General features: G+C 38.7%; 4 protein-coding genes across 4 annotated transcripts; 2 read left to right on the forward strand and 2 right to left on the reverse strand.

Moving 5' to 3' along the window:
• The first annotated feature begins 673 nt into the window (after positions 1-673).
• Positions 674-4,615, forward strand: LOC114528854 (glycine-rich cell wall structural protein 1.8-like). Its single transcript, XM_028550571.1, has 3 exons — positions 674-953; positions 3,078-3,108; positions 3,402-4,615. Exons 1-3 carry the CDS (start codon positions 678-680, stop codon positions 4,250-4,252), a joined length of 1,158 nt encoding a protein of 385 aa, XP_028406372.1. The 5' UTR covers positions 674-677; the 3' UTR covers positions 4,253-4,615.
• A 679-nt stretch (positions 4,616-5,294) lies between these two features.
• LOC114528879 (tyrosine-protein kinase SRK2-like) lies at positions 5,295-9,419 on the forward strand. Its single transcript, XM_028550606.1, has 4 exons — positions 5,295-5,824; positions 6,880-7,408; positions 7,758-7,991; positions 8,540-9,419. Exons 1-4 carry the CDS (start codon positions 5,454-5,456, stop codon positions 8,930-8,932), a joined length of 1,527 nt encoding a protein of 508 aa, XP_028406407.1. The 5' UTR covers positions 5,295-5,453; the 3' UTR covers positions 8,933-9,419.
• A 453-nt stretch (positions 9,420-9,872) lies between these two features.
• Positions 9,873-16,724, reverse strand: LOC114528878 (PH domain-containing protein DDB_G0267786-like). The gene is given in 15 exon segments (XM_028550605.1): positions 9,873-10,878; positions 11,162-11,273; positions 11,361-11,468; positions 11,746-11,871; positions 11,940-12,110; positions 12,301-12,408; positions 12,627-12,709; positions 12,826-12,862; positions 12,865-12,990; positions 13,090-13,194; positions 13,713-13,828; positions 13,998-14,271; positions 14,424-14,552; positions 14,964-15,106; positions 16,514-16,724. Coding segments are annotated over 15 exon segments (2,277 nt in total). The 5' UTR covers positions 16,563-16,724; the 3' UTR covers positions 9,873-10,288.
• A 586-nt stretch (positions 16,725-17,310) lies between these two features.
• On the reverse strand, positions 17,311-27,000 carry LOC114528877 (probable 3',5'-cyclic phosphodiesterase pde-5). Its single transcript, XM_028550604.1, has 28 exons — positions 26,544-27,000; positions 24,897-25,061; positions 24,598-24,629; positions 24,384-24,495; positions 23,544-23,593; positions 23,182-23,213; positions 22,818-22,917; positions 22,634-22,667; positions 22,477-22,536; positions 22,106-22,164; positions 21,955-22,005; positions 21,758-21,816; positions 21,604-21,655; positions 21,048-21,190; positions 20,757-20,849; positions 20,602-20,670; positions 20,391-20,446; positions 20,155-20,213; positions 20,020-20,058; positions 19,823-19,920; positions 19,526-19,612; positions 19,288-19,438; positions 19,016-19,171; positions 18,644-18,816; positions 18,394-18,505; positions 18,190-18,270; positions 18,030-18,118; positions 17,311-17,832 (listed from the first exon to the last, which is right to left on the reverse strand). The coding sequence occupies exons 1-28, from the start codon at positions 26,800-26,802 to the stop codon at positions 17,550-17,552; spliced, it is 2,754 nt and encodes a 917-aa protein (XP_028406405.1). The 5' UTR covers positions 26,803-27,000; the 3' UTR covers positions 17,311-17,549.
• Between the last annotated feature and the right edge of the window lie 621 nt (positions 27,001-27,621).

The following is a 27,621-nucleotide window of genomic DNA, read 5'->3' on the forward strand; positions in this document are numbered from 1 at the left end:
TGTTTCAAAATTGGATATATAAACTGAAGCTTTAACTTCGATCGCGTTGACCGACGTAGGTGTAGATAAATGAAAAATTGGCAAATACCATGCAGCTGCTTTTGTATTGCTAAACAATATGCCATATTTGCTTGTAATATATTCACAATGTTGGTCGTTAATAACCTGTTTTCTCATGACTCATTACACCTTATTGCTTGTAAGTGCTTGCATATGCATGCATGACGTGTGATTACATTACAATAACGGTTCTAGTCATCCTCAAAGTAATAGTTTGCCGTCCACAATGGGACCAATTAAGACAGGATAAAAAAATATCTTTGCTGCACCCTTAGGAGAAGAGTAGTTTGTTAGAACTGATGAAGCCATCAAGTAAAAATAAAGTTTAGTTCATGTTTCCTTCTGCATGTGGACATAGCCGAAAAGCTTAGAGATGAACCGAACCTCCGTAGGAACATATTTACTGTAATATATATATGTAATATATATACTATCACCCTTTTATTGCAAAAGGTTATTTATCCATAAAGTAAACTTCAATGAAATTTCTCTTGAAACTAATAAATAAAATATATTTCTAGCTAGCGAGAATCATTTGTTTACTCTTACCACTTCCAAGTACATCTCTATGGAGATATGGAGCCAGTTTCATCATATTCCTGACGCAGATCTCCCAAATGAAACAATCCACGTGCAAGTCTTCCATTTTCAAATTATACCATGGCCGTTTTCTTCCTAATCACGTGATCAAATCTATGCCAGTGACGTCACAGGTAGACTGTTCTATGCTGTGCTCGAGACACGATGATTGCGAATCTTGGAATCTGATTGAGACGTTGTTTGGTTTGGAATGTGAACTCAACAATGCAACAATAAAAAACGGGATTGAAACTAATCTAGTGGCAAAACATGCAGCGATATTTGGTAGTCGACTTGATAATGTCGCAAAAAAGGTAAACTCGACCAGTTTATTTTTATTCTCAGTGAAATAAAATGCCAGGCAATGGCTCAGAGAAGAAAAGTATGAAACTGGAATAACATAGATACTAACCTCTCAGTGAATCTTATAGGAAGATTAGTCTAAAATTGATAGAGTAATTCTTAATGATTTTAGCCCCGTTTACACTTCACTCAATTTATTGACACGGCACGGCTGAAATGGGAACCCGTACCCAATTCTATTAGAGTTCAGGCTACGGATACCAAAACAAAGGCCGAGCACGAATGAAATGGGCACGGGTAGCCAGTAAATTGGGTGTAGTGCAAACGGGGCTTTTATGATTATATTTGAACTTAAACTTCTGTATTAACCCTGGAGAAAGAGGCTGCATCATAGAAATAATAGATATAGAATGCGTACTGATACCTCTTCCCTTATAAAAATTTGTCTCCAAAAATGGCGGATTTATAAGGGCATTTTTCCTCGTTTCAGACTCCTGCGAGGAGTTTTTTGTGCGCGGTCGCGACGAGCGAGATATGAGTGAGTTTGAGCTATGGTTTGAGAGAAAAGCTTGTTTTTGTTTTTGTTTTTGTCACGCACTGGAGCATTAATGGACGACTTGCGCTTTAAACTAATTTCTTACCTCGGCGATAAAAAGGACATTTTCTGAAAGAGCTTACTAAAATTAGTGAAACTGCCAAGTTTGGCTGCGAGTTGTTGTAAATTACGGAAAATATAGCCATGCGAAGTTGTCGATTTTTGTATACTTTTGTATTACGGCCAGAAGTGTGTAACTAATTTAGTTACACATTTCGGCACGTAATACAAAAGTATACAAAATTTGCCAACTTCGCATGGCTATATTTTCCGTATTTTACAAAATTTCGCAGCCAAACTTTGCATTCGCACTAATTTAAGTAAGATCTTTCTAGCTGTGATGATTTATTTTCTTCTAGTTACTTCGATCAAAAATTAGTCTAAAGCGCAAGTCGTCCATTGGTTTTGGTTTTGACTACATTGTTTCATGAATTGTCTGATAGAGTATGATAGCTGTTCTCAGCTTTCGATCAATCTTGTGTCAAGCGTACATAAATCATAATACGGAAAAAATGGAATCCTGCTTCGCTGTCGACATTAATCACATTATAACGCAGTATTTATTGTGTGAAAAATGAAAATTACCTACACAAAGACATGGCATAACTTTTAAAGTATGGAGTACATAATTAACACTTGATCTCCTTCGGTACTGAGGTACGCTAAATTATGTTTTTGATTGTATTAAACTCGTTTATGTGTTCTTTTTTATTCACAAAATGCACGAGAAGCGAAATAAAATATAGTCATAGTCATTTCTCTTCGCACGGCTTCAACTATTTATGCAGAAATCGCTCGTTTTTACGTGGAAACCTGTTAAAAATCTATACAGAGTGATATGTTTTTCGTAGCTAGGCAAAAAGGTTTTTAACCATTTATCGTTGCATCAAAGCAAGGTCATGGGACAAATAATCAAGTTCAAGCCAAATAACAATTTATGTAAACAAACGGTTGCATGTAAAAAACGCGAAAAGCGTTAAAAAACAAAGCACAGTTGAAAAATTCGCTAGACAATAGTAATTGACAACCTATTACAATAAACATTATTCTCTACTAACTATATTTCCTACATAACAATGAATATATATGGCGATAGGCATCATAGGCCGGTGGTTTGTTTTTGTGTGCTCAACGGTGAATATCGACTCTTTCTCGATTGTCGATTATCGCTTTTTCTGTTTTTCTGGTTTTTTTTCTGTTTTGCAACTTAATGCCGAACTGGGTTTGGCATTTTTGATTCTGTGTGCTAATAATTGACTGTAAAATATGCCTTTACCCAAAATTTAAGTTTTGAATTAAAAGTTTTTTTGAAAGATTTCTCGCTCCTCGCGAGATTCAAGATGGCGCATTTATAAGGGCATAGCATGAACAAAATGTGGGACACGTATTCGTGATAACTGATAAGTACGCATTCTATATCTATTATTTCTATGGGCTGCATGCATATGCTACGTGTGGTTATCTTCAGTGATATCCACGCTGCATTTTCTCTTCTTCTGTTCAAGACAAGTTTCTTATGACTGTTTCATTATTGTTTTAGGCAGCCAATGTACCGAAACCTCAGGAGATTTGTAAGTATTGTGCATTTTGGATAAGTCAGTTAGTATGTTCTTCCGTTTTGCATAGTATTGTTAAAAGTAGACAAAAGTTACAAAATTCAGATGATCTTCTGTGGCCATCAAAACTCGGCAATCGCTTTGACTGCCTCATTTACAAACCGTGCTCTACCCTGCCTTTCAGTTTCAAACGTAGGGACAATCTGGGTCAGTCTGAGACATCCTAGGACAGCCTAGTACACCCAGAATAATATTTTGACCGCAGTCTCTCATTCATTCTAGCTGGAAAACTATTATTATATTTTCAGCTTACGTTTTTACAAATCTTGGAACAGAGGGAGCTGATGGACCTACAGACACGAGTGGTTACCAAGGCACTGCTCTGGAAGGCCTGGTAACAATCCAGAATAGAATCCAGGAATGGTTCGTGCCACATACGGGTACCTATGAGATCGAGTCACGTGGTGCATCTGGCGCGAACGGCTCTTGTGAAAAAGGCTTTTCTAACACAAAGCAGCTTGGAGGCTTGGGAGCAAGGCTGAGCGGAAGATTTCTACTTTCTCAGGGAGACTTATTGAAAATTCTTGTAGGACAGCGAGGAATTATGGGTATAACATACGGTGATCGGCCAGGGGGTGGTGGAGGGGGATCTTTTGTAACGTACGGTAATAACACCCCGCTTGTGATTGCCGGTGGCGGAGGTGGTGGAGGGGGATGCAAGGTGATTGAAGGGAAACCTGATGGTGATCCAGGACAGTTAGGGTTGTTTGGTAGTAGATGTAGCAGTACGGTGGAAAATGGGGGAATGCTGTGTTTGGATACACAGGACCCTACAGCAGTACTTAATGCCGGAAGTGGAGCGGGGTTGCTAGGCGACGGAAATGGCGCCAACCCTCCAGGGACTGATTCAAAGTCTTTTGTAAACGGAGGAAGGGGTGGTACGATTCATATTGGTTCACATGGGGGGTTTGGTGGTGGTGGTTATGGTTGGGAATACCCAGGAGGGGGAGGGGGGTACACCGGGGCTGGTGTGTGGGGTAACTCGACTTATGGAGTGGCAGGCGGTGGGGGCTCTGTCAATCTCGGCTTTGACACAAAGTCAGGATATGGCGGCCCCGGGGAACATGGCTTGGTTCGAATTGTCTTTATTCACAACTAAATTGTATTTACTGCATCGTATATCAAACCTGGAGTGACCGTGGTTTTCATGTCGTAATTTAGCGATGCTTTTTTGTCGATCGTGATGTTAGATAATCAATTAAAATTACGACATGAAACGATCATGTAGGCTTAGCAAAAGTGTTTTTAAATATATGTGTCATATCTTTAATTTAGTGAAAATACTTCAGGCAATTTCAGAGAATCGAATGAAACTCGGCCAATTCATGGTTTACCGCAAAATGCTTTCTTGAATCATAAATGATACTGTAAATAGTAGTCTGTGAACTTTAGCACTTAGCAAAGGAAAATATTTAATTGCAATTATGTAATAAGCACAAGAGACACGAGGCACTTAATAGAGACTGAGTTTGTAATGACTTGAATTAATTCAAATCATGTTTGCAAATACAGTATTAAATGAACTCATGAAGCCATTTTTCTGTAGAATGCTTTGCGGGTGACAAATGGAATGAATGTCCAACGCAAATTCTCTGTGGGGGAGGGGGAGAAGGGAAAGGGACCCCCTTATAATCGATATTTCAGTCCAGGTAGGCCTAATAGTCAGCCTCAAATGTTGAATGTTATCACGTGGATAACATTGATATTAAAACAACGCAAACCTGCCAAATTTTCGATGAAGCGTTCATCCAAACTGAAGAAAATAGTATTCACGCTCCTGAATACTACCGGTCAGTACACGCACAGTTAATTAAAAGATTTGTTTTGTTTTGTCACACTTGAATCACTTCAACCATGTAATTCCAGGGTGTTTATTAAACGATAACTAGTGGAGGACAATTATGCGGAAATGACTTACTCGCACATGGCCGATTGATTGTGATTAGGTTACGGTTGAAAAAAAAAACATGGAAAAAATGCACGAGAAATACAAGTTTTCTTTCTACTGTCGGAATATCCACTTTGAGAAGGGATCTGAATGGGGAAGAGAATTCTTTTGGAAATTTAGGATACCATTTGCTTTATTTGCTTTATTCAGAGATTTTCATGCGTCTGACCGTGGGGATCTGGATCTAGTAAATAACCTCAACGACAATCACCCACCCTCTTCGTTTGTCTGTGTCAAGGCAAGAAATTTTTACAGCGAATTTTTGCCGTTTTGTTATGGCTAAATAAACAAGGTTTCCTGCTTGAGTACATCCATATTTCTCTCCTGGTGTTCGCGACCTTTCAAGGCAGTCATGGGGAACTGCTGTCGCTCGAAATCGAGCCGAAAAGACAAGGACAACATGCCTCAAAATCCTCAGCCTTCGGCGATGATTACAACGACGAATGGACAGCCGACACAACTAGGTTCAGACGTGAACGTTGCTTCACAGAGTTCTACAACGGGTATAGGACCAGGAAATACAAACACGGTGACTGTATTTATAGCCCTTTATGATTACGCGGCGAGAACCACGGAAGATTTGAACTTTTCGAAAGGCGAGAGACTTCAAGTTATTGATAACAGCGATGGCGACTGGTGGTTTGCTCGCTCGCTAAAGACGGGTCGCAAGGGATATATCCCTTGTAATTATGTTGCTGCCGAGAGAAGTTTGGACGCTGAAGAGTAAGTACTTTAATAAGACACAATTTCGCTTTTAAAGCTTTTCAAATACTGCTTAGATCAGTGGGAAAAGCGTTTGTTTTGTAGGCCTATAACAATTCTTGGTGCCGGAAGTTTATGTCTTCGTTTTGTTTTACAAATGCATTTTGTTTGGTCGTTTGTTGAAGCCTTACTTTTTATATCTGCTTCAGCGATGAGATGAAAAATTGTGCTCGAATCTATTGTGAAACCTGGTCGCTTCAATATAAAAAGGATTGATTATTGTCAATTTTTTGAATATTTGTGGCCGATTTTTACCGACGTTTGACGAAGTGCAAAGGCACTTGTGTGCGACTTGTTGTCTTTAAAATGAGCATTATTATTGAGTTGTTTGCTCTGGTTTAAATAATATGTCCACATGTCTGCCAAAATCTCGCGGATCGGACTTTCGGAATTAGAAATCCGTCAACTTTTCATCCATTTTAATAATATGCATGTTTTAAATCTTTTTGACATTAATCTTACTTCGAAACACACACGTTGACGTCGTTAACGAGAAGTCAATTATAAAGTTTCGTGTATTAACCGTTGAAATCGTTGAACAAATAAGAATGCTAGCTGTCCAAACGTGTTTTGAGAACTTCCTCTGTTTGTATTTCGCGAGATTGTACAAAATGTGTGATACATATAAAACACAAGCACTATGGAGAGTGTTTGTGTTCACAGAATATACAATATAAATTATACATTAATACAATTACAAGTGCTTAGAGAAGCTGCCAGGTCGGTCACAAGCTGTCGAACAGATCATTACAAGGCATTAGCGGATTTGTTACCAGCAGAAAAGGTTCGACACAATTTATGACCAAACTTTTAGTTGTTTTTGAACAATTGAAACCAAAACTAATACAGGAACTTAACCAATTTGACCTCATAAACTCAATGCTTTTTGGATTTCATACATGTTATTGCTGATGTTGGAACAAGAATCAAGGTTGTATTGCATTGTTTCAGTTAGAAAATGTTTCATGTAACTTACAAACTGCATTATTTTGATGCATTTACTAACAATTTAACAGGTGGTACTTTGGCAAAATTCGAAGAGCGGACGCTGAGAAGAAACTGCTTGCAGAATGCAACACGACAGGGACGTTCCTGGTCCGAGATTCAGAGACGTCGCACGGCAACTATTCCCTATCTGTACGCGAAGGTGATGTGGTGAAGCATTACAGGATACGGCGTCTAGATGGTGGGGGCTTTTACATAACCAGTCGTTCCCCCTATGCAAATCTTCATGAGTTGGTTCAGCACTATTCGAAGGAACCAGATGGTCTCTGCTGTATGTTGATCAGACCTTGTCCTGCGACAGAGAAGCCAGATACAGGAGGACTAGCGTATAGTACGAAGGACTCTTGGGAGATTCCAAGGGGATCCCTTCACCTCCGGCAAAAACTGGGCCAAGGAATGTTCGGAGAGGTGTGGGCCGGAACCTGGAATGGCACGACACCGGTAGCTATAAAAACTTTAAAACCAGGCTCCATGGAGCCGAAGGCATTCCTTGCTGAAGCCCAGATCATGAAAAAGTTGAGACATGCTCATCTTATTCAGGTAATGTCCAACTGCTACTGGTTTAAATCTTGTAATTCTTTGTCTAGTTTTGATTTCAGTGTGTGGCTGATAAATATATTTCTCAGTGAGGGCCTTGCATTTACTTTTCATCCACAATCAATCACATGAACAGCCAGCATTGCTAAATTTATTCATACAGTTATCACACACATTTTGCCTGGAAAAGCCAGTCAATAACGGGTACAATAATTGCTAGGATTTAAATATTCTGCCAGTGTACCTTTCCAACACATCAGCTCAAATGCCAGCCATCAGCCCTTGCCCCTGGATTCCTTCATCATTAGAGAAGGCACTGCTAATTTATTTTTCATTTGACATAATCTTCTAGCTCTATGCTGTGTGTACCGAGACGGAACCAATTTACATTATCACAGAGTTGATGAAACACGGGAGTCTGTTGGATTACCTGGTGAAGGGCGAAGGCAGAAATCTCCGCCTGCCAGTCCTGTTAGACATGGCTGCTCAGATTGCGGATGGAATGAAATATCTTGAAAAACAAAACTATATTCACCGTGATCTGGCCGCCCGAAATATCTTGGTTGGCGAAGCCAACACCTGCAAGGTAGGTGGGGAGTGTATTGTCCTAACCAGAGAACACTTGGCTTTAACATAATGAAATCACCTCATCCCTGGGTTAGGAGAGATGTGGGGAGAGGGGAGTTGTGGGGAGGGGGCTAGTTGTGGGGAGAGTTGTTGGGAGAGGGGAGTTGTGGAGAGGGAGTTGTGGGGAGAGGGGGTATTGGGAGAGGGGAGTTGTGGGAGATGGGGAGTTGTGGGGAGGGGGGGTATTGGGAGGGGAGTTGTGGGGGAGAGAGAGAGTTGTGGGGGAGATGGGGGAGTTGTGGAGAGAGAGAGTTGTGGGGAGATGGGAGTTGTGGGGAGATGGGGGGGTTGTGGGGAGGGGGGATTCAAGTAGACAGAGACTTTAGGGGAGGGTCTTTGAATAGGAGGGATGTAGAGGAGGTAGGAGAGGTTCCATTTAACTGCAGCTTGGCAGTAATTTTGCAATGGTAAACTACTGATATTAGAGATGATTTTGATAGGAAGCCATTTAAACGAAATGTTTTAATTTTAAACGAAAGTACAAAATAATTTTGTCTATTTATTCAGGTCGCTGATTTTGGTCTTGCGAGACTGGTCATCAACGATGAGTACAACCCTCACGAGGGCGCTAAATTCCCAATCAAATGGACGGCACCAGAGGCCGCCCTGTACAACCGTTTCACCATCAAATCGGACGTCTGGTCCTTTGGTGTCCTGCTCACAGAGCTTGTTTCTCATGGTAGAATACCCTACCCGGGTATGACGAATGCCCAGACCCTGGCAAAAGTGGAACGTGGTTACCGCATGCCCTGCCCGCCCAACTGTCCAGATTCGCTGTACCAAATCATGCTCGACTGCTGGAAAGCTAACGCACAAGAAAGGCCGACATTTGAATACCTACACTCTGTCCTCTCCGACTTTTTCGTGTCGACAGAACCCAGCTATAGAGACCTACAATGATGCGATATTTTAGCTCATGCCGTAGTAAAGTGTGTACATATATGAATATTATGCTAGTGTAAAGTTGTGACGTTATGATTTTTGGATTTCACGCCGTTTCTACACTTTTCACATGATAGAAGAATATTTATCCGTGTAAGTTTTAAATCAAAAATCTGTTAACTAGTATATTGCATCGGCATATCGCTCGCTCGAAGTGGGCACTTCGTGGACAGCAAGATCCAGCAAAGTTTCGACACATTCATATCGACCGGGAACACAGACAGGCCATTATCTTCAACAAGCATCATCGGGGCCCATCGACAGCGCAAAGTGGCGTATTTATAACATTTCTCAAAGACCAAGTATGCGTGTACTATTTCGTAACGTCGTGGCCATAGAAAAAAAAGTTTATTAAAATTTTGCAGTATATAAGGGAACCATGCTATGGATTTTTCGCTCCGTGGTTGTATATGCTAATTTTTATAAATAAATGTTTTGAATTTTACGTTGTGATTGCTGCTTTGGCCGTGATTCCGAGATTCATCCTTCCAATAATTATATCTATAGTTATCTCCATGTACGTTTTCTTTATCTTGGATAAATTGTGGGCATAAAGAAGAGACAATTTTTTAAGCCATTTCCTGATCTTTTGCGCCCAAACAACGATAGTGTATCGCATTCACAAAAATGTTCCTCTTGTGAGAATATTTCTAAAGGAATAACTATTGATGTGTTTCTTTCTAACGAATTACATTTCACTTTCGACAGCCGGTGTTTAGACTGGTGAGTGATTTGCACTGGTAAACCATTGTTTCAGGAACGCGCTTGGCACACGAGACTTTGACCTTTGTCATGCTTTTAAGCAATATAAATACAGCATGTTAGCTTGCGTTTAATCGGCTTGTGGCATTAAGAACTTAAGATTTCGAAACTACTCGTTTTCAACGACAAAATATAGTTTGCCTTAAATTATTTTTTAATGTATGATTTGTCTGCTCTGTTGTGACAAAACTTTCTAAATATAATGAACTAATGTTGTATATAATCGCATGAATTCCTAGAAAATAACCCGATATTATCTGTTGTTTGTTTAACGACTTGGTCTTTCTGTGTCGTCGATGTTCTTTTAATGTCATTGTTCTCGCTGATGATAACGATAATGGCACACGTAAGTAATTATACCTGGCACATGATCACCACGGATTAGTGGATCATCTGCCCACAGATTGGATTAGTTATGAGGAAATAAAGCGTATATTATATCTGATAATGGGCATCGAACAAGATATCAATCTTGGAATTACATCAGTTATGTTCCTATGTGAGTGTTTTTAAGAATAGAACAATATATAAAATGTTTTATATAGCAACAAACTACATCGCGGTATCATCAGATGTGTTTCCTTCCAGCTCGTTCACGTCATTCGTGTCTCCATTACAAAGTTCCTTTTGTTCTTTACTTTCAATTTCCGCTACTATGTCACCGTTTTCTTTATTTTCCTCACTTCCAATTTCCTTTGCTGTGTCACCGTTTTCTTTATTTTCCTCATTTCCAATTTCCTTTGCTGTGTCATCGTTTTCTTTACTCTCTTCACTTCCACTTTCCTTTACTGTGTCACCGTTTTCTTTATTTTCCCCACTTCCACTTTCCTTTTGCCCATCTTCCTTTTTCTCCTCTTGCTTTTCCTCTTCGTTCTTTCCATTTTCTTTTCCCTCTGCCTCAACTTCCTTCTTTTCCTCGCTAATCTCTCCATCTGTGTTTCCATTTTCGCGTACTTCATTCTTCCCTGTTTCCCCTCCTTTTTGGTCATTCTCTTCCACTTTCTTATCCTCAGTTTCGTTTTCTTTTGCTTCCTCGGAATCTTTCATTTGTTCGTCATCCTTCTTGCCATTCATTTCAATCTTCGTCTCTTCGGTTTTCGCTTCATTTTTTCCGTTCATCTCTGGTTTTGGGATTCCAATTGCTAAGCGGTGAAAAATAAATACAAAATTCTCAAAAATGCATCTATTCTGTGTCCTTTTATCCAGTAAAATGCCGGACAATATTTGCTTTCATACAGAACTTTTAATACACAAACGAGTTAACGGTTGTTTGAGAAAACGCTATCCAGCTTTGTACAACCGGTCATATTGAGAGAAACTGATTCAGGTCACCTTAACAATGAAGCTTATCTTTGATAGGGTAAATATACCATGGGAAAAAAACTCGTTTCTTAATCGCTACAAAATATCTCTGAATCAACAAACCTCGTCTGATCAATTCCTTGACAAGTTCTTCAACATAAAGGTCGTATTGATCTTCAATGCTGATAATTTGTTTCAGAGGTTCTGGGATGGCGTTTGCGACCACTTTACGGATCTATAAAGGAAAGGAATCCTTGCTTTCTGTTACAGTTTATGGTAGATTGTGTTGTTTCTGTTGTTCCACAGTCGAGTAGCTACTTACCTCTTTGGTAAGCGGATCGATTTTGCTCGACACGAATTCTAGGACATGTGCTGTCGTAAGCGCAAAGCTAACGTCTTCTGGAGTACTTTTCGAGTCGTGATCGTATTTCTAGAAAGAAGATGAAAACTGTAGTTTATAGATCTGCAAGACTTGTTATACTTCCATCAATGTTTGACACATTTTTTCTGTGGTAACAGAAGCACTATGACTAACGCTGGATCAATAAGAGATGATCCTTACTGGATCTCTAGGAAGAGCAGTTTAGAACTGATAGAGCTATTCAGTATAAATAAAGTTAGTTTAGTTTAGGTTTCCTCCTGTAGTAACACTGGATCAATAAGAGATGATCCTTACTGGACCTCTAGGAAGAACAGTTCTCTCCTACCGGTATGACTTCATCTTTAATTTTCTCCATCATCTCTGCAGTCTTTTTGTTATCCTTTAGAGTATCGTTGTCCTTGGTTCGTTCCTTCATCGTTTGTTGAAATGTGAAAAACGCCGCGTCAGCGACCTATAAAACATCATTTCGTTTGTGAGTTTGCTGTTTCCTGATTGTTTGATTAAGAACATATTCCCTACCAAAGCAAGCATGTCATGTGCATCGTACACGAATCTATAGCTTCCTCCGCGATCAAAAGTTCCTTCATACTTATCCACGATACCAATTGCTTCCTTCTCCATATTATATACTTTATACCAATGATCCCATGCGCATGTGCCGTAAATAATGTTGTCGAATGTTCGGTAGTACTAAAGATTAGAGAAAGTACAATTGAATCCATGCATGCTTTGCTGATTTTAAACTATAAGAAAAAATACATTTCTGTGGTGAAATTCTATACGAGTTTAAGTCAGGTTACTGTGCTAATTTGTGTAAGAATTTTCCAAGTTTATCTGTCGGTCAATATCTTTTGAAAGTTGAAAACATTTATAGAATTACCTTTTTCATAACATACTCGACATCTTCGCTCTCTTTCGTGTCTTTCACTAATCGTTCCATAAGTCGAACTACGCATTCATCTCGCATTTCCTTCGAAGTTCTGACCGTCTGAAATTTTCAAATTTGTTTTCACGAGGTTAACAAGAAGAAACTAACTAAAATATCATTTTAGCAAGAAGTCAGTTAAGAAAATGTTAAAACGCGTAAAAAGAGCTTGTATTTCATCCATGCTGTTTACAAATTTGCAGGAACTCTCACTTGACAAGCGAGTAAATCTTGCAGTTAAAAAGTTGTTTTTAATTTTTTACGGCAGAATTTTAACAAACCAGTTCCCTGAGATCTTCATACAGTTTCGCGATATCTTCTTTTAAATCCTGAAAAATCTTGTCAACGATTAACTCAGCTTTGTCTGAATACAAAACAATAATAAAACGATCATTATCAGTCTTCCAGAGGTGATATTTGACGAAACTTTGATGCAAACTTTAATAGCATCTTTGTACGCGCGAGTAATGTCGAAAATACCTGATATCTGCGCTGTAATCTTCTTCTGAACTTTCACAAAATTTCATCTTTCTTTTCATTAAAGGTTTTCTCCACAGGCGCCTTCATTTTCTCCGTAGTTTCAACCAAAGCTTTGTAAGCTGGCTTGACCAACGCCAGCACCATTGAATCCAATGTTTTTTCGACCTATTTTTTTCAAAGACGTCGGGTTTAAAGCGTATTACTTCGACAAAGCACTGTTGTTAAACACTATAAGCTTAAATACGCGATATTAACTCGTTCTACCTGTTTTTGAATTTTCTTTTTAATGGTAAAGTTTCCGGTGAGGTCGCTGTAAACACTTGATAAAACACGGGAATTTATAATTTCAACGAGCGTCTCGGTTAAAATCTGAAATAAGTGGAATAAAAATATTGAAACGACTATATCGGAGGAAGTTTGTGCTCGGCTGTGTTTATTGTATAGTTGCCTTCGTCTTAGAAAACTCTGTCATCAACGTTGTAAACATTTTAGCTCCACGCTAAACAAATTATATCGTATTGTGTTGTGCTGTTCTAAGGGGCTGTTTACATGAGCCCAACATGAGCCCAGTTACCCGAGATTCAACGAAGCTTGAGATGATTTCGAGGTATTGAAATAAGCAGAGAACATGATCCTGGCAGTCTTATAATCATTACAACAATAACATGTGCTTGTTTGGTGTCATAAAGACTTATTTCAATACCTCAAAGTCCTCTCACGCTTCGTTGAATCTCGGGTAACCGGGCTCATGTAAACAGCCCCTCTAAACGCTGTTGTTGTCAGCGTTGTGACTACATGTGATAGTGTTTCTACTGTATTATGAATTGTTGCGAGTGTTGCATGCATGCGTTGCCCTGCGTTGCTGACAAAGTATCCGATCAATTCACCTGTTCTTCAGTCCCACCAGAAGGATCTTTCCTGTTCAACCATCCTGATTCATAACAAGCTCTGCGATATGCAGTCTTAAATGCCTCGCGAGCAACGGGGTCTTCACTCTTTAAACCTGAAGAAAAACTGTTTGTCACGAATTCAAATATTCCCTAATTTGTTGTAGCCAACGGCATGCGAACTACAACGTTGAACAACAGACATGTTTTGCAGAATGAACGATATATAAAACAACTTCTAAAGGGATTTGTTTTCAATGGTCCATTTCCCAAACTTATCCTTACCTTTCGCTTTTCGACAGCAAGTCTTGAACATTTCGATCCATTCCTTTTTCTCGTCTTCATCAGCAGCGGTGATGTAGTACTCACGTCTTCTCTCGTGCGACAGCGCCAGAGTATGGGGGGGAAACTTCTCCGGTAGCGGCAAACTTTCTTCGTCTATTCCTAGTTTCTTTGCCAAAGCCTTGAGCTGCTCAATCACGGCATTATCGGCGCTTTCCTTCACTTTGTAACCAGCTAAATATATCACTCCTTTTGGCTTTAGAGATTTCTCGTATGCCTATCGAAAATATGAAAAAAATATCCATGAATTATCATTTATTTTTTAATCAAAACTCTCTCAGTCCTACGATTTTTCAAACAAATACTTGTTGTGTTTTTGTTTTGTCTTTGTGTTCGGCCATTTTGTTTGGTGAAAAATGTTTAACTAACCTCTTCAGTTTCGTAGTAAGAAACTGAATAATCTGGATTTACGACAAAGTGTCTGTGCTTCCAGTTTTTGATAATCGCTCCTTGTTTTGTGAGTGGCCCCACCTTGTGAGGCTCCGTGCGTTTAAAATCCTGTAAGGGAAAAAAGGGAGCAATATTATGAATGTTTACACAACGTTTTGATTTTGGGAAATATCTCCAGGTATTAAAAGCAATGTTTCCTGGTTCATCCTCCTCGTTTCCTAGAATTGTCAAACTTTAGAAAACATGGCTTGGAAACAATGTTTCCTAGAATTGTCAAGCTTCAGAAATCACGGCTTGGAAACGATGTTTCTTGGAAGCGGCAAGCTTCAGAAAACATGGCTTAGAAACAATATTTCTTGGAAGTGCCAACTGCCAAGCTTTAGAAAACATTGCTCGGAAACAATATTTCTTGGAATTGTCAAACTTTAGAAAACATTGCTCGGAAACAATATTTCTTAGTTTGTTACCCTTCAGAAAGATGGCAGTCGAGAAAGATTGGTATGGCGACGTATGTTTTACCTTTCTGTAGATCAGCTTCTTCTTCGTTTCAACATCTCCAAAAACCTCATTCTCGATTTGTTTTATTTTCATCTTCGTAAATTCAACTCCGTATGCCAACACATACTCCACGTTGAATGTCGCTAAATATTCCTTGGCGATTTCTGAAATGGATTTAATTACTCGGGTTTTTAAAGGCTGCTTCGCCTGCACACGCGAAATTCGCGTATCGAAACAGACCCTAAAATCAGGCCATGCTCCTGACAATTAACTGAAATAAGACTGGAACCCTGCTAGCTCTGCGAAAAAAATGAAGCCAAGATGGCGGAATATGAAGCCTGTCTTGTAGGTATATGATCCAGGCCTCCATGTGGAAATTTCGTAGGTAAAATGGCGGCAATTATGATTTTCCTTTTGAAATTTCGGCGCTGGCGGAGACCTGGATCATATCTACAAGAAAGGCCTCATGATCCGCCATCTTGGCTTCACTCATTAATGAGGGAAAGTCAGAGAGTGAGCATTCTCTATTATAGTTCACTGGCTCATGATGACCAATATCAACTTCCGTCTCCCATTTTCCTATTTTGAAGTTTTTCGAAACACAAACAAATATACTTGTCTACAATGGTAATAATTTAGCGTCAATTCGACGTTCTTTTGAAACTTTCGTTTTTGGAAAAATGTTTCATGTTTAAATGTCTTCCGGGGATCTTTGGCGGTGTAGTCACGGGGTTTCCTGGGGTCAAGGTAGCCATAATTTATAATGACGTCGCTTCTTGTGTGATATTTGAAACATGTAAAGTGCTTGGGAATTGATACGCTGTGACTTTTGTTGCTTTTTAAAAACAAAGGCGTTGACACACTTTATGCACTAATCCCATGCAGAGAATAGGGAGCCACGATAATGTTTTAAAAATTTCGACAGCTATATTTTAGTGGGCATAGGCAAACCACATTTACCTCTATTTTTCTAGCCTCGTATTTCAGAAGCTATTTCCGCAATAGCTTTTTTATAAGCTTACGCGAAATGGATTATACTTTCATATTGTGAAACGACACTTTGAGCGACGCACTTTCTAGAGCTGGAATGATGTTAATGCCTGGAACATTAATCTATACCCGGTTTAAATTTTTTACCAGCAGAGGTGATTTACTTCCGCTTCAAAGCAAACTATCTATGGGTATAGCAGGCAACACTCTTCTATAGAATAATATTGGATATTGGCCGCCAAAACTTGTTTACCGCAGTCATATTTAGTTAAGACCGTTTTTAGATTTTCGTAACAACGACTGACTTGTATTGTATTGTCAAACCTGGACATGCACAGACGTGTCCAAATTCAACACACACCGCAACTATCTTCCCGATTTTAAAACGCTTATACATCTAATATTGCTACAAAGAAACTGTCTTTATATACAAGAAGTATAAATAACTCTGTCCATTGATTTTAAAACTGAATTCTGCATTTATATACACCGCGGTTGAATTAAATATATCAGATACCATTGTGTTTTCGGCATCCACAGAATTTTGACAGCAGAATATCAATAATGTCAAATGCTCATACCTTCGCATTGCTCCTTTTTCGCCGCGTCCAATGGAAGTAGATTCCCCATCGTGAACTTAGATGTTGTTGGAGTTCACTTTACGTTGTTTGAAATTACTTACGGTCGATTTGAAAATATGTGACACTCCTTAGAGAGTGCTGTTTCAGCGCAAGTTTGTATCAACTCATATAACCCATGTGTTTACATACAAGACAATGGGTTGCACAATTTGAAATGCATGCGACTTAACATGTCACAGGACTTGTCGAGGAAATATGATATAAGTTCCGCTTTCTGACTAGTCAACCATTCAATATAAACATTTTTGAAGCCACAAAGGCTTTTATTTCGCATGCATTTCTCAAAAACGACAGAGTTCTTGTTATTTTTTAAGGCAATGTATTTAAACTATGCTGTACATAGCGACATTTTTGACCTCTTATGATATCTACACCGTGTAAATTCACAAATATCCGAACAAATTTACAAGCAATGGAAAGTGCATATTTGCTTTTCACATCCGCATATAGTCTCCTGGTGATCATTTGCTGAAACCTCCCACCCGGAGTAATGCTTGCATGCAGTGAGTAAAAAATAAAACTCGACGCATGATTTTTCACACGCTCTGAGATGGGATCAATAAAAAATATTGTTCATGCATGATTTTGAATGCCGAAACTCGTGTTGTTCCGGTCACAGCATCATCCACTTCCCACTCATTCACGGAGGAGTGGAAATGACGGATAGGTTTTCGTCAAGAACGTCATTTGAAGTTGTGTATATCTTCGCCTTTGTAGCTATAAGTCACTCCCATATTTGTTATCAATGATTTATTAAATTGAATAATTTTCATGTACATATACACATATTTAATCCGCAAATCTGTTTCACGTATATTCAAGTCTCAATTCTTTGGCCAGACAAGGCCAAATCAGTGGACAGTTTATAATTCGATAATTCTCTGTGATTTCTGTCCATTTCTCGTGGCATTCAGAACTACTGGCGAAATTTTAGCATTTTGTATTTACAATTATAAACCAATAGTTCAAGAACTGTTCATTCGTCATCGCTTGAGAAGGATATCATATCATTTGCACTTTCGGATTTTATTCTTTCAACGAGCGTCTTTTTAGTGGGTTCGTCGCTCTCAGGAAGAACAGGTGAAGTTTCTTGTACGTCAGCGCTGTTTTCCTCGTTTTTAACTTCTTCGTCCTTTTTCTCAACTTCGTCATCTTCTTGCTTTTCATCTTTAACTTCATGGGCATTTTCGCCTCTCTCTTCTTGCTGACTTTCCTGCTTTTTCTTCGCCACGAGTTCTGACCAACGTTTAAGGTTTGCTCTAAGATAAGAATTAGAAAGTACGAATAGCTTTTCCACATGATAACTCTCCTTTTCTTCGTCCTGTCAACCAGCGTTCTGGCACAGGTATGGTCGGCCATGTTTTTGCGTAGAGTTCAAACTGAGTAGTTGTCCACATGCACAGATTGATTTGCCGCAATAAATAGATATCTTTTATCGTTTAAAGATAAACTATACCTGGCTCCGTCAAGCAGGGCTGCTGTGTGAGGTAATAGTTCCTTTAGCATTTCATAACATGGCAGACAAATCCCAACCAAGAAACCGACCTTTCATGATAAAGAATTGAGTTCTTAATACTTGTTCAACTTGCGGCTAAAGTCAACGATAGCATTCATACCTGATGAGCTGGTAAATCGTCTGCGGTGTCTCTGTCCATCATTGGAATAGGCTGGCTTCCCTGTCGCTTAACCTCGTCTCCCTAAAACGATATAGATCTCGTTTGGCATCTCTTTGGCTGCCTATGCTCTTACTTTAGCCACTTACCGTATGAAATGAGCTGGGATTGAGTGAAACTGTTTGTACAAACTTGCTGTCACTGTACCTCTGCATAGAATTCTTGAAAGATAACTTTAACCGTTTCGTACTGAACTTTCCACGGCTTTGTACAGGCAGAAAGATCGCAACCAGTCATTGCAATAGCTTGGACTAACTTTCTGTTGAAAACAAACCAGTCATTAGCAGTGTCTGAACAACAAACGAAAGATCAGTTTGTACTCGTCGTCTTGTCAAATGTCAACGTCCGTTCTTGTTGAACAATACAAGGGCGTGTTTATCATATGTATTCAGCTTACGTGTGTTCAAATTCTTTCCAAGAGAATTGTTTACTGTCTAAGAGCTGTTTAAGTTTCCCCTTATTTCCAAAGAAGACGGCAAGGTCGGTTGCCAAGATGCAGTATTTTATATGTCCAAGAATCGACTTGTATTCGGATGATGAAAATCTTGAGAATATGTTATGACCTTCATGCTAGAAAAATATGACCCAAGATGACCAAATCAGTCAATTTATCAACCAATTAACCAACCAATCAATCGATTAATCGATGAATTGAAGTCATCCAGTCATCATCTTGGGATCAAGATGCTTCATTGTCTTTTCATTTGCTAGCCTAAACATTTGGCAAATGAACGTGCAAGATTGTTTTTGATGAAGGTGTTTTTCTAACCTGTAATATGGTAATGGTTTGATTGAAGTGATGATGTTCAAGTGGGGACGTTGTGTATACAGAAGCTAAGGCCGTTCCCTCCTTTTTCATCCACGAGTTAGTTCGACCACGATGATCCAGATCATGGCAGAGACAGGCGACGAACAACGCCAACGACTGGAAACAAGAAATATATCAATGAATCACAAGATGATATAGTGGAATGATTCTTCGGAAGAGAAAACGATTTAACGAAAAACAACGCTAGAAATGAAAGGAATATCGTCTAATACCTCGGTTAGCATGAAGTTCGAAGATGCCTCTCTCAAAATCATAAACATACAATGGGCTACCGAAAACGCGTGAGTCCAATTGTGGTAAGGAACTCTGCGATAGTTTCTTCTCACTGTCAGCGTGAATTTTGTCAGCTCATCCACATCAAACCTTAAAAAGAAGACGTCTGGAGTAAACTCTTCTACATGCAACGGTTCCTTTAAAATGTTATATGACATTACAGATTCAAAGGCGTACATTTTGAGCGAAAATAATTCTTTGAACATTTTTATAACCATTTCCACCATCTCAATTTGTTCCACGCTGAACGCATCGAAGCAGAATCTGAAATAGCAACAAAATACACGAAGTAAATACATCGGATAACTTGCCGATAAAAGTTTGGCGATTTCTCGAGAAGCTGAATAGTAAAAACAGCCGTATGGTTGAAAGAAGATACTGGAAGAAGGCCCAAGATGTCGTCTGTAATTTTTTGCTGTAGCAAAGCAGCTGTTGTAAACTGCATTGGCGATCTTGTTGTTTACAATCAATTACCTGTCAATTGCGGGAAGCTTAGAAGAACGAACTTTATTCAGATCTCTCATTTCTTCATCTGTGCACATGCTGTGGTATGAAAGCACCTCTAAAGCCACCTGAAATGCGAAAAGGTTACGATTAAATACTTCCAAATGCTGGTGAAATTAAATCAGTCTTTATACCAAACACATCCTTAAAATCCTTCAACCGATTACCTTGTATTTTTGTTCTGATCTTCTTATTTTGTCGTAAAGCTGTTGAGGAGAAAGGAATATGGCATGTTGTTAGCTATTTCTTATTGTTGTGGAGATTTTTAAATTATATACATAAATAATAATCAATCCATTCACCTTTGCATGATGGAGAGCAAGACCACAGTAAGTTGCGAACGTTTGAAACGATTGCTCGTCTGCAAATAAAAACGAAACTGTTATTTCTTGCATTAATGACACAATCTTGAAATCGGTTTTTATGTTTGTGGGTTAGATGAATATTTACTGTCGAGGTTGGTGGGGCCGTTAAACTATCTTATTGAGTGAAGATGCAAAAGTTTAAAGCTTCAAAAGTCGATGGGAGAACGTTTTACCTGCAGCTGTGAATACGCCAGTTTTTTTGTTGACCATCTGAACGACGCCGATGATACTGACAAAGAAGATGGAAGAAAGATATTAAGGAAAATTGTATTCCTTGACCTCGCCTGTATCTCAAGCGTCGAGGAAATGCATATGGTAGGGACGAAAGAGAGGACATAAAATAATATTGATACTGGGTCAAAACTTTGAGCAGTACGAACTTACTTCCCTCGGATAAAAATTGGCATACACAAAAGTGTTTTTGTTGTATAACCAGTTTGAATGTCTATTTCCCTAAATAGAAAGCAGACAATTGAGTAGTTGTGTTAAAAAGTTTTTAATTCAACAGAGTGGTTGAACGGTTGAAAGTTCGTTTGTACCGGTTAAAACGCTGATCGTTATACGCCTCTGTGATGTTGAGTGTTTCTCCTGAGGTAGCAACGTAACCAGCAACACCTTTTGACTTTGGAAATCTAAATTGAAAGACCTCGAAACTGAGATAGATGAAGCGCTAAAAAAGTGTCGCTAAATAACCGATTAATATCGATCAATTAACTAACTAATAATCAGCCCTTAGCCAGCCCCAGCATCTGACTGGCAAATTAAAGTTAACTGACTTTCACCATTCAATGTGGTTAACTAAATAATCTGTCTATTCTTAGACGATTTACCTTATTTCCTTCTTCAAGTTTTGCGACATAGATTCCTCAGGGGACCCTCCCACATCAAATATTCGCGCATAAAGTTCCTCCGTCTTTGAGTCCACGAGAAATAGCGACGTGCGGTCAGCGTCCACCAGACTCTGCGCGTAATTCTATATTATAAGTCGACATGGAAAACAGAAATTTCACATGATGGCAACGAGGATTCTGTCTGGACAAAACACCCGGTATTTCATTTTATGAGTACGTTTTTATATCACGAGTTCCCTGAATGAACTTCACGTGACAGACCAGGATACATCAGGGGGCAGTTGTATCAAGCCTGTTTAGCTTAAACGGTGGTTAAGTTCAAAATAGAAAGCAAGTCTATCGTTTTATTCAACAAGCGAACTAAATGTTTTTAACCTTAATACAAAGATACTGTTTACAACTACATATTCGGGGCATAATATTCAAGTTGACTCATTCAAGAGAGTTGTAAGAGTGTTATTTAATTTTGACTTATCTACCGTTTAAGCTAAACGGGCTTGATGCAACCGGTCCCTGTAAAATATCTGTGGCTCACCATGATTTTCATTATCACTGTGTCCATGCTAACGATATCTTGAAATATTGACCTATATATGGTATTAGGACAATGAATTAGGTGAATTAGGTTTTGTACTTCTGTGTTTTGAGAATGTTTGCGAATTCAGAAACTTGCATTACAAAATTCTTACTTTGTTACATTGAGAAGAAACTCGCTCAATCGTTTGTGTTTTCTCATAGAGTAAAACATCTAAAAGGTTAAAAATATTGTGATCTATAAAACTACACCTTTATATTATCACAGTGCCATTCAATCATACCGGCATTTACCCAAGGAGAATTCGTTGGCTATCAATTTTTGATATGCATTTCGATTGATAAACTTTACCTCGGCATAATACAGCGAAATGCCTCCCCAGACAAGGTAACTGTTTACGATCTGTCAGAAATAATTTAAACGTGTATTTCATTGCGGTGGTAAAAATGAGAATCTGTTCTGAGTAGTCTTTCGTACGAGAAAGGAGAACTTCGCTTCTTACCTCGTCATCTTCTTCACAGAATGCGTCGTGTCCAACTCTTCTCGAAAGTTCAATCACCCCTAGAAAGGTTGAAGATATTACATTTTGTCCCTTCTCATTCCATCTAATACCATCCTAGTCTATCAAATTCCATTCTATTGCATCCCCCATTTCATGAAATCCACCCATTCCATCCTATCACACCCCATCATTCCAACCTTCCCACCCCATCATATCTCGTCTGATTCCATCTTGTTCCATCCTACTCTACTTCATTTTATCCCCTTCCGTTCAATTCCACCTCGTTTATCCCTTCCCTTCTCATTTTACCCCATTCCATTCCCTATCTTACCCAATTTCATCCGTTCTATACCATTTCATCATCACCTTACCTACAAGTTTCCCACCGCTATCAATAATTGGCTGACATATCACAGACTGAGCAGTACTTTCTAGAAAAGACACAAAACCCCCTAATTTAGCCAACTCACATATCACTACTATTATGATGAATCTGGGGTAATCTAAAAATTGCAAATCAACAAATACCTTCCAAGCCTGTTCCTTTAGGAAACCGTGGATCCTAAACTCAATGAAGGTAAAAATCAATCACACCACAAAAGCAGGAATTCTCTTTGCATTGATTCTAACAACATCTCTTACAAATCTGAGGATTCGTGATTAAACTCAGTGGCGTAAAACGTATATCAGCTGTAGACAGTAATTCACGTACCCCGAGTATTTCATTCGTTCTAACTGATGTCAATGTCGAGGCAACGTATGCAGCAATGGTCGTCCCTTCCTCGATCAAAATTTTTTCAGAAGTTCGGCATCTTAACACGAAGCAAAAAGTTCAAGTTAGAAACCTATGTGAAGATTTGTCGCGAAATTGAATTTACGAGATCTTGGTTTACGAGATTTTGAACCAGTGTAAAAGTTCTTTCCTATATCTTTCTCGTTCCTAATCAAGCACAAATCATTCTCATTTCTCAAAACAGCGTGGACATTCTCTCGAAGATGGGCAAGGCCCCAAGGGCTCGTTGGCAATGGGGCTGAAGACACTCTCTCTTTTAAATATTGAGAAATCCATGACATACCCTGGTGCATTTGGACTGTATAAAAACATTTCCTGAAAACAAAAATATTTCGAAATTAGGTCATGACATATTTCAATTAGGGGTACCCCTTTCCACTTGAGGGTGAAATGTGGGAAACTGCGTCGGTGGGTGGTAATGTACACAATCTCGGTCGTTTCTTGAAGTATCTAAACAATTTCTCGGTAACAGAAATCGCATGTTCAGAAAAGACGTTTTCGCACGAATTTTGAATGTTGCAAATTTGCGACACGTGGATTTAAATGGCCGATCGCGTTCGCTTTGAGTATCGCTATTATTTGTCAGGAAAACTGCGTGTAAATGCTTCTAAAAACGCGAAAACTAAAGGGAAATGATTGGATTACCTTGTTGTTATCCTCTACCAGATAAAGGGAGTAGCAATCTGCGTGACAAGCTATGAAATAACAGAAAAATACGGTAAGTTTAACGAGTGTCTCAGAGCACGCGTATGTTTGGAAGCAAGTTGAATTTTTGTCGTGTATTTCGTCTGGAGTTGTGATCGGATTTAGGGAAAATAACGAGGGTTAAACATGTTGAAAAGCATTGATCTAATGGATATTTATCATAATTTGATTTTCATGTAATATTTGTACTATTTGAAACTTCACGATGATCTGAAATCCATAGAAAATAATTGTAATCTACGAGATAATTCAATAGTCCAAGTATATTTTCGAACAGATATGCGATATGTTTGCTTTGCAAAATCCTAATAATCTGGCAATAAAATTGTCCTGGTCAATGCCACACCCAAGATTTTTGAGGTGGCAGACAAATATGTGACATAAATCTGCCTCAAAAGTTTTCTATATCGTTCAGTTTCTCAATTTTGTTCTTATAACTACCCCAAGGGCATACCTGAGAACAATATTTCTCCATGCATGCACCTAGATTTTAAGTAAAATTCTATTTTCTGGACACCCAGACCTTACCATGCATAGGTAATTTTAAATTTTGCAAATATCATGCAATTTAGCCTTAGGGCTGCGAGGTAATCTTAATACACTATCTATCTATCTATAATGATTGCCAACTCTGCAGCCCTACTCGTATTGAGATGGTCACTAAAAGTAAAATCAACACCAATGATTCTTCAATGGCCCTTGATACTGATCATTGTTGTGTATGGCTGACCAATAACCTCAGGACACGGTTGGGTATATACGCTTCATTTATTTGTCTACCTGAAGTGATGCATTGGGCCAATTCAGAAACAACTTTCTCCTTGTTAGGCGACTCATGTATATCTCTTGTCAATTCCTGAAGCGGCTTCTTTTTGTCACTGTGCACACAGAACTAAAATGAATCGATTGTTAGTATAATTGAATTGAGCAGTTTTCAAACAATATTGACTTCTGAATGTCGACTCATTTTACTGTCACAAAGGCCAAGTTGTACCTTCCATTTTGAGAGAGATGCTGTACCCTGCCCTGAAAGTAAATAAAAAGTTGTTTTAATATCACTCTATTGTTTTTATTAAGAGGTGGTTTCCAGCATGCATGGTCACCTATTTTGTATCTAACTGCTGGTTTTTCAATAAGTGAATTGCTTTATCTTAATGAAACTAACATCAATCTGCATGAAGATAAGTTTAAGAAAGAAAAACTCTGTTTGGAAAAATTATTTGGGGTACAGACTTGTCAGTTTATCTTTTATTTCTTGGTAAATTGATTTTCTTTACATATTCTCATTATAACCTGTGTTTGTGCTGGTTTTAACTGGTTGAATAGCCTTGCGTTTTTCCTGGTTGGTCTTTCGCACGAGCCATCTTTCTAATCGTTGCTGATCCACGTTTTTCATGACGTAATTTTCTAGGAACATCGGATTGTAGTGCAGAAAAGTTCTGATGTCGTCTGCCTCGACTAGCGGGATAAGATTTCAAAATTAGCCTTAGGTTTTAAATGGCGATGACAGTTAAAAATTACTGTAGATAGACAGCGAGCATCACTGTTGAAATTTGGTTTTTAAACTAACTGAAGAGTTCAATTGTAAATTTTTTTAATAAATAGATAAATTCTGCAAGGAAATTTGAAAGGAAATTTTGCAATTTTGGCAAGGAAATGTTTTGGGAAAAAAGGAAATTCAGAGATTGTTAAAGGATTTTTGACAAGGTGGCTGTGGAAGCACTGGTTAAAATATATCCTGAAGAAGAACAGTTTTCCTCCTGCAGTAACACTGGATCAATAAGAGATGATCCTTACTGGACCTCTAGGAAGAACAGGTTAGAACTGATAGAGCTATCCAGTATAAATAAAGTTAGTTTAGTTTAGGTTTCCTCCGGTAGTAACACTGGATCAATAAGAGATGATCCTTACTTGACCTCTAGGAAGAACAGGTTAGAACTGATAGAGCTATCCAGTATAAATAAAGTTAGTTTAGTTTAGGTTTCCTCCTGTTGTAGTACTGTAATGACCCAACAGGGCTATTTGCATGTCCTAGTCACGTTTAATCTAGTATGAAATATGTTAATGAAGCTTTGGATAGCTGATCAATAGATACACTGTACGTTACATAATAGTTACGGTGTAATGCAAAACCTAACATAGACTAATTGCCATGGCGTGTTTATTAGAACATGAATTGTTTAGTTTTGTCAACGCAATAACGTCCCCATTTCAAGTGAAACTATAAAATACTCGGTTCCATATTCATAAAGCTTCAATTCTCCCAACTCAGAGTAAAAAAACCGCCTAGCAATTGATGAAATTGAAACATCTCCCCAATATTATAATCTCTGATCGTTTGTCGCACGAATTGACTAGATATTCGATTGGCCGCCCATACTTGCTTGGCAGCTGTGAAGTAGTTAATACAAAGGACCTCGTTTCCTATGACCGAAAATAAACTAGGCCCGGCGCTGTTGATGATCGCGAGGTGATCTGAATGTATATATAAACCTTGTGTGAAACTGTCTGCGGTTAAGTCGTTTGTTTACATATCAGTCGTAACGTATTGTCGCGTACAGAGTCATCGTCTTGTCTCTTTGAACAAACTAACATCGGGTAATTCGGGTTCCGCTTGAATCATTTGCTGACGGTTGCAAGTCACTGATGCGTGGCCAACTTTGCAAGGACGAATTCATCACTGCCGTATGAAGTTCGTGCTACAAATTCTCGCATACATTTTACTTGAATTGTGTTTTAAAAAGTCGTAAAAGTCTATTCTCCCTCCACTGATAATCCGTTAAGCCATGTAATGGCTATATTTGAATCTACAACCGCACCACAACACAGCCACATCGTGACCGTTACTCCTTAGCAAAGTAAACTTATCGTCTTCATTTGCCGTCAGAGGACCGGTGGGATGTCATAAATATCAAGTATTTTATGTGTAGATACACTTACATTGTTTTGTAGTCTCCTTTGTGTTCGGTTGGTCAGGCAACGTTGCATTAACAAGAGCGGGTCGAAAAGGTCCATCGTTAAGACTTTTCGACAGATCCTTATTTATTTTCTCACCGACCCGTTTCTCGTTCGAATATATTGAGGTGCTTGATGCGTTAGGACTTGAATGAGCCGAGTTTGATTTGGCCCCGAAGGGCGAACGGCTCCCAGGTAACGGAGGAAGTTTTCGAGTTGACATTTGTCGCGTTGGACTAGACATTTCCGCCAGAAAGAATCCACTGACAGTTGATTCAACGCAAGCCAGTAGTTATCAAACAGACGTGTGTACATACAAGTTATATTGGAATAAAGTCTGTCCTTCAAAATCTCCCATAGTAACTGGGAAAAAGCAATATAGTTGCATATTACTTATTCAATCGAAGTTAAAAATCTAATTTCTAAGATGCTAATCCGTCTGTTCAGATCGTCAGAATAATCAAAGTGATTAATGAAATGGCCAATGGCAGGCCATCTGCTGTCGAAGATATTGACACAAGCTAAGCGAATTGTAATTAATGCACTTATTGCCTTACAGAACTCGCTATTTTGAATAACAAATTTGTGTAGGGACAATAATTGGGTCGGATGTCATATCCAGATAACTTTAGCACAAAAAACCTTTAGGGAATGTATAGATATATATGGTTATGACGATGTATCATTTTGCATACTGCCAGCCTTTCGGCATTTGAATGATTTATACCACCTGCAACGAGCAAAGCTAATGTGTCCACATTCCCCATAGTCCACGGTCATAAATATGCCTGATTTGCCGTTCCCTTTTTTGTTTTGTTGAATACAATCGATAAATGAAGTCGGTAAACATTATTAGGGCAAATTCGGTGGATTTTTCCATTTCTCTCTGGCTGTGAATTTGCTCAGCTTCCATTTATCAAAAGATGAACCTGTAATCCCAAATTTAATCCTAAATATTTCTAATCCCAAACTTCTCCCGGCTGAGCCTAATTAGATACTACACCTAAGTTGATTTTATTCTTAACTTGTTCTCCTAATGAAACCCTTTTTGATCGAAACGTAG

This window comes from Dendronephthya gigantea, unplaced genomic scaffold (genome assembly GCF_004324835.1).
Source record: "Dendronephthya gigantea isolate DGI-Jeju-01 unplaced genomic scaffold, DenGig_1.0 000051F, whole genome shotgun sequence".
NCBI lineage: Eukaryota > Metazoa > Cnidaria > Anthozoa > Malacalcyonacea > Nephtheidae > Dendronephthya > Dendronephthya gigantea.

Excerpts from the sequence above, each read along its gene's own strand:
- LOC114528877 (XM_028550604.1), bottom strand. The coding sequence starts at position 26,802 with ATGTCTAGTCCAACGCGACAAATGTCAACTCGAAAACTTCCTCCGTTA. Across the intron at positions 21,817-21,954 it reads TTTCGCTGTATTATGCCGAG|ATGTTTTACTCTATGAGAAA; the intron begins GTAAAGTTTATC and ends TTAACCTTTTAG. Across the intron at positions 20,850-21,047 it reads AACTTGAAGAAGGAAATAAG|ATTTCCAAAGTCAAAAGGTG; the intron begins GTAAATCGTCTA and ends CTTTCAATTTAG.
- LOC114528854 (XM_028550571.1), top strand. The coding sequence starts at position 678 with ATGAAACAATCCACGTGCAAGTCTTCCATTTTCAAATTATACCATGGC. Across the intron at positions 954-3,077 it reads TTGATAATGTCGCAAAAAAG|GCAGCCAATGTACCGAAACC; the intron begins GTAAACTCGACC and ends TTATTGTTTTAG. Across the intron at positions 3,109-3,401 it reads ACCGAAACCTCAGGAGATTT|CTTACGTTTTTACAAATCTT; the intron begins GTAAGTATTGTG and ends TTATATTTTCAG.
- LOC114528879 (XM_028550606.1), top strand. The coding sequence starts at position 5,454 with ATGGGGAACTGCTGTCGCTCGAAATCGAGCCGAAAAGACAAGGACAAC. Across the intron at positions 5,825-6,879 it reads AGAAGTTTGGACGCTGAAGA|GTGGTACTTTGGCAAAATTC; the intron begins GTAAGTACTTTA and ends ACAATTTAACAG. Across the intron at positions 7,409-7,757 it reads GACATGCTCATCTTATTCAG|CTCTATGCTGTGTGTACCGA; the intron begins GTAATGTCCAAC and ends ATAATCTTCTAG.